Genomic DNA, 5,692 nt, shown 5'->3' on the forward strand with positions numbered 1-5,692 from the left:
AAACAAGTTAATAAGCCTCAGGGAGGCGAGCTGTGCTGACACGGATGAAGCACATCCTCCTTTCGAATGTGCTTCAAAGGCCGCCACGTTGGCTTAGGTACCTCAGTATCCTTTGGGAGATTCAAAGATGGTTACTTCCAAATGTAAACTGATTAAACTGTCTATCTATTTATAACTCTTTTTCTCCCCCAAATAAGATGCTTTTGTCTGTTGTTCTAATGAGGTGACTTGTTATCTCTTGTAATTTGCATCTGCTGATTTCATTGTTCTATCACCTTTGCCCAAAGGAAATGTGTCTCAGCTACAGCATTGAGTGTTGCAACACCTTTTTTTAAGAAAATACAAAATGCAGTTCAAAACAATTAAGAAAAACAATTAAGAGTTGTGCTTATTTCTAGAGTATGTTTCATTGTAAAGAGCAGTGCAGCTGTGGAAGGAATCCAGACTCCTGCTTTCAGACATTCAAAATGCAGTCTTCATGTGGCCTTGAGGATTAGGTGAACTTGCTATGAAGGGAAAGGAGCAGCATAACTACAGAGCTGTGATAGACTCCCGCTGGTCTACAGTTAGTGAACATGGTTTGGAGGGTCAGAGAAGTTGAGGGTGAAGGATAAGATCACTCAACCCGTCAAACTCTAGAGTCGTGTTCTGCTGCCCTTATTTACCAGCTTAATTATTCTCTGAAATACGGATTCAGCTGAATTGCTTTAAAAAAACCCCCAACATTGTAACACTGTATTATTTATAATATAAATCACTATAAATAATTAATGACAGTGCGTTTACTGAAGCATATACCTTTTATGGGCCAACTTTTATTTTGGCAATGCAGTGAAATCTAAGGTGGTGCATTCATCAGGTGTGTCTTAGCCATGCCTGCCTTCAGTCCTAAAAGTCTTTACAGGCTTGCCCTGCAGCCAGTCCTGCGGTTTCGAGCTTGCAGTATCCTTCATCATCTACCGTAGCACACGTGGAGCTTCACAAGGAGAATTGCTTACGCTAAGCTGTTAGATAGTGTGTGTGAATACCAGAGGAGCAAGGAATGTGTTTTTTCAAGTGAGCATCCTGCTTATCCCATGCTTGGGACAAGTTTTGAGAAGAAAGGCAGTGATCCCAATTCCCACCTAACACAGCGGACTTCCCCATCTACTTTCTGTAGTATGTATTTAGCTATAGAGAACTGAATCTCAGTTGGGACAAATGATGGAGATCCATTGGTACTAATTGTTAAAAATAAAAAGAGCAGCAGGAGTGTGTATTTAATTTTGTACTGAATAAAGCAGGATAATAATGAAGTACATGCAAGTGAGAAGGCAAAATCCTCATGACTCTTCTGAGAAAGGGAAGATAGCCATGTTGAGTTTCATGACATTTGCTGCCTTCTCAGCTGATACTTACTCTGACAACTGTGTAAGACTCCAACTAATGCGGTTAGAGCTTCGCCTGGAGTGTTAACGTTGTTTGCTGTTCTGTTGATTCTGTGTAGCTAGATGTGGGTGTTTGGGGCATTTCCAAAATACCTTCTAGCTAAAGCGCTTAGGGAACCAACAGAATAGCCTCGCTGTGATTCATTTGGTGCCTTTGAAATGGATTGATGTGATCGGAGATAGAATTAGGCATATTGGGAAAATAATGTTTACTTTTTTGTTAATTATTCTGGACATTTTTATATACAGTTAGTTCCATAGCTGTTCCATGTTATCTTAGGGAAGACTTGGTAGAAGGTCCTGCACCTAAGGATATGACAGATAGGAGGACCAGAAATAGGGAGAGAGGGAGTCAAATTAGCCTCACCTTTGCATCCTTCCGGTGCTGGTGTCTAGGACGTCATCTCTACTGTTGGGATGCTGGTGCTTTTCTGTCTGTATCAGTAACGCAAGTCTTCTTCTTTGTCCGCATCTTTTAGAAGCATCTTTCTGTTTTGTTCCACACTATCTGTCCATTAGGCATGATTCTCACTGGTGGAGTGTGTGCGGAGTGGAGGGAAATTTTCTTTCCTTAAAGTCATTCCACAAAGCATACCTCTGCCATGTCTGCAGGTCACTCCTGCTGAGCGTCGGTGATAAACTGAGACAGAAGTCTGCAACAGTGTGAAGTCTCAGTTTGCTTTCTAAACAAATGTTGAGTTTATACTTGCATGGGCTAAATCCTGCTTTACAGAGTCAGTTTTGCAAATGAGCTATTGGCTTCAGTGCAGTATGTGTTCGGCTTGTATATATGAACCCTGAAAAGTGCAAAATGTGGATTGCGTATGAAAAACTCCATTGTATCATCATAAGAATGATAACACAGTTATTTCAAAGTTGCCATGCAAGACTGCATGAGGTAAACAACATAATACAGTTGAAAATTATTCTAGTTTCAATTGGTGCAGCTGAAAAAGATGGAGTTAATGTGGGATTTCTCTCTCTTTCACACACAAACATACATATGCACACATACATACCTTAAACATTGGTTCTATTGGTGTCCAAAATATGAGTAATATACGGATGGGTTCAAATTTGTGGTGTGTTGTCAGTGTATGGCTGACAAACATCAGGTTGGTAACTGACACAGTTTGATATATCTAAGGTAACAGTGTGAGTATTAAAGCACTTTGTCTACAAACCAATGCTGCAACTTTTAAAATCTCTTCATAATTTTTTAGAATCATGTTATTGAAGGATGGAGGACTAAGAATAGCCAATGTGACCAAAGTTGATGCTGGAAGCTACACGTGCCTGGCAACAAACCAGTTTGGAACAGCCAGTGGCTCAACAAACTTAATAGTTACAGGTAGGTGAGTGGGAACGGAGGGTCAGCTGTGAGGTGATGTAAATTGAATTGCAAACTGTGCAACAGAAGACTGCAACGATGTGGAGCCTGAGTTTGCTTCCTGAAAAAATACTAAATCTGGTGGAAAGTAAAGAGTGTAAGAAGTTATATATTTAACAATATATAAAGATAAAAGGGTATTTGCTATAGATCTTTTATTAGTTGAAAGAGACTGAGGGATCTTCTGTCTTTGACAAAGATATTTCTCAGATGTGAGGGAGCTCTGAACATTTTCCTCCCTTCTCTCACTTATCTAAATACTAAATCGTGCAGTTATGCTTTTAAGTTCAGGGTGGTTTTTTTGTTGTTGAGAAAAAAACATGGCAATCAAAAAAATATTTGAGGTAATTTTATATTCCAGTCCAAAATCTGTTTAGCCCTACGGAACTGTATGCTGTTCGCTTACGGAAAAAGATGTGGTAGAAACTCCAGCTGCAGGAGCGTTCAGGGACTCCACAGGCAGTAAAATACAGTCTTTCAAAAGCAAATTGTGTACATAATTGTTGTTAAAAGGGTTCTTGTCCCTTCCTCATTCATTACTAGCTGCTGTCTAAGATACTGGATTAAGAGGACCACTAGTCTGTGAAGTTTATCCGAAGAATGTCTTTTCTCATTACGTTCTTTTTTAAAGATTGGAATATCTGAAAGATTTTCCAAATTCAGAATTACCTAATATCGTACTGCATTACATATCCTATGTATCTCATAGATCCAAACAGAATTATTTTGTTCAGGGAATTAACAGCTTCACATTTTCAGTCTATGCTCCTAAATGATTCGTGTCCCTTTATATTCAAATAATAGAATTATATACAAAGGATTTCTAGAATTAAATTTTATTTTTACAGTATTTACAATACGTGAAATTTTTCTCCATTAATGTGATTCTGGAATAACAAGCAGCTGTTCTTAATGACACTATTTATGTTCTATATGATATATAGACCCAAATATCCAATGCATTCAACCCTGTGTAGATTTCCTCTAGTTTCCAGATTTTATTAGCTCCTTCTCTCACTCCCACCTCTTAATCTTCCCGGTGGCTGCTACTACAGCTTCCTGCTCCAAAACATGAGTGTTACTGCTGAAAACCACACACGCTTTTGAATGGTAATTTCATCGCTGTGGGTTGCGGTGCATTTAGCTTTGTAAAGTGTATTGGCCTGTACACAGCAGGTTAAAATTTACCTTTTCCGTGTTGAGTAGCTCCCACTGATAAATGTGCAAGGACACAATGCTCCAACAAGAGGGGTCAGGCAGCAGCATTTATAGTCCGGCTGCATAATTTGAAGTGACTGTCATTAATCAGATTTGAAGAACGTGGTGAAATATTAGTAGCAAGCAAAGCTCAGCAAAACAGGAATCCAATAACTGATACTTCTGCTCTCAACAGAGCCAACAAGGATTACTTTGGCACCTTCCAACATGGATGTCACTGTCGGAGAAAGTGTCGTCTTGCCTTGCCAGGTTCAGCATGATCCTATACTGGACATCAGCTTCACCTGGTATTTCAATGGAACACTCACCGATTTCAAGAAGGATGCTTCTCATTTTGAGAAGGTTGGAGGGGTGAGTTGCGAACACCTTCTATTCATTTGCCTTACAGATGTATGCAGCACAGACAGGCTTACTCTTTTTCTTTTTTCAACATGGTGAAAACAGGGTGTTTCTTCTGTTTTGGGCCTGTAGAATTTTCTTCTCTGTTGGAGGGGAATCATTCATTGAGCTCGCTGCCCATAACCCATTGTTCAGGCACCTTGTATTTTAGACCTGAAGTACTGACAAGTTCCTACCTCTGTTTCTGCATCTGGCCCCGTATGACTTTCCCCAAGATCACATGAAGCACAGCAATGACAGATTGAGGAACTTGTCGCAGACTCTGTGAGCTTCAGCCTAAAGCTGAACAAAAACATCCCATCTTTCCTTATTTTTCCTGCATTTGCATCCCTAGTGTATCCCTCAACATTCTGCCTGAGCATCCCCAGGTGAGAAGCCATACATCTAGTTAAATACATCCTATGCAGGATGCAGAGATGCTGCTGGGGTGGGGGAAGGGGTGTGGTGACATTAATGGTTTTTAGAATTTAACCTTCTAATCAAAACATGAAAAGTAAAGCATTAAGACAGATGAAGGATGTATCAAGAGAATGAAATCAATTACAGCAAAAGGTCTTACAGTGCAAGCCATGGCCAAGTGGTGACAAAACAAGCAGCTGAGCATCCAGCATGAAACTGGCCATTACAAGCCTTCATAAAGTTTCCTTTCATGTATTCTTGCCAGATCTCCTGCTCTAGAGGAATGTCTGTGGGTTAGATGCTACTGCCTGTGAAACTGTGAAATTTCAGCACCTAACTTTTTTCTTTTTGCCTGTAAAACCTCGAAAGATTTAGCATTTAATCTGTAGACACCAAACACAGATTGTTCTGCAGTTTGCAATTGATTAAATATAAGTGCACATGGAGATGACGAGATTTCCTTGTAGGAGCCATGAGATATTCATATATCATGTACATTTTCACATAAATGTTTTGAGAATTACAAACTGACCATCTGTCATGCTGTAATGGGAATGCTCTGGTTTCATAGCCCGTTACCTTCCAGTATTGCTACATGGACTTTATTTATTTAGTAATATTTCCCCACAGCTGTACTCTGGTTGTATATACAAATAGTAATATTAGAAAGGAAAGGTTAAAAACATACCAAAGCCTGAATCTGACAGTTTTACTGGCACAATTAAGGCTTCATAAGCTGACTGGAAAATGCAGTATTTTTTCTTACTAAAAATGCCAGCTTTTTCCTAAAACAAACAGAGGCATAATTCCAAATCAAAGCCTTGTTTAGGTGTCTTCCCACCTCCCCCACCCCCACCCC

General features: G+C 39.6%; 1 protein-coding gene across 1 annotated transcript; it reads left to right on the forward strand.

Annotated features, from left to right (window-relative positions):
- Nucleotides 1-2,654: 2,654 nt before the first annotated feature.
- LOC104084231 (contactin-3-like) lies at nt 2,655-4,386 on the forward strand (the record flags this gene model as incomplete). Its single annotated transcript, XM_009587985.1, has 2 exons — nt 2,655-2,778; nt 4,211-4,386. Coding segments are annotated over exons 1-2 (300 nt in total), but the record flags the coding sequence as incomplete, so codon positions are not given.
- Between the last annotated feature and the right edge of the window lie 1,306 nt (nt 4,387-5,692).

The sequence above is a fragment of the Fulmarus glacialis genome, unplaced genomic scaffold (genome assembly GCF_000690835.1).
Source record: "Fulmarus glacialis isolate BGI_N327 unplaced genomic scaffold, ASM69083v1 scaffold32440, whole genome shotgun sequence".
Taxonomy (NCBI): Eukaryota; Metazoa; Chordata; class Aves; order Procellariiformes; family Procellariidae; genus Fulmarus; species Fulmarus glacialis.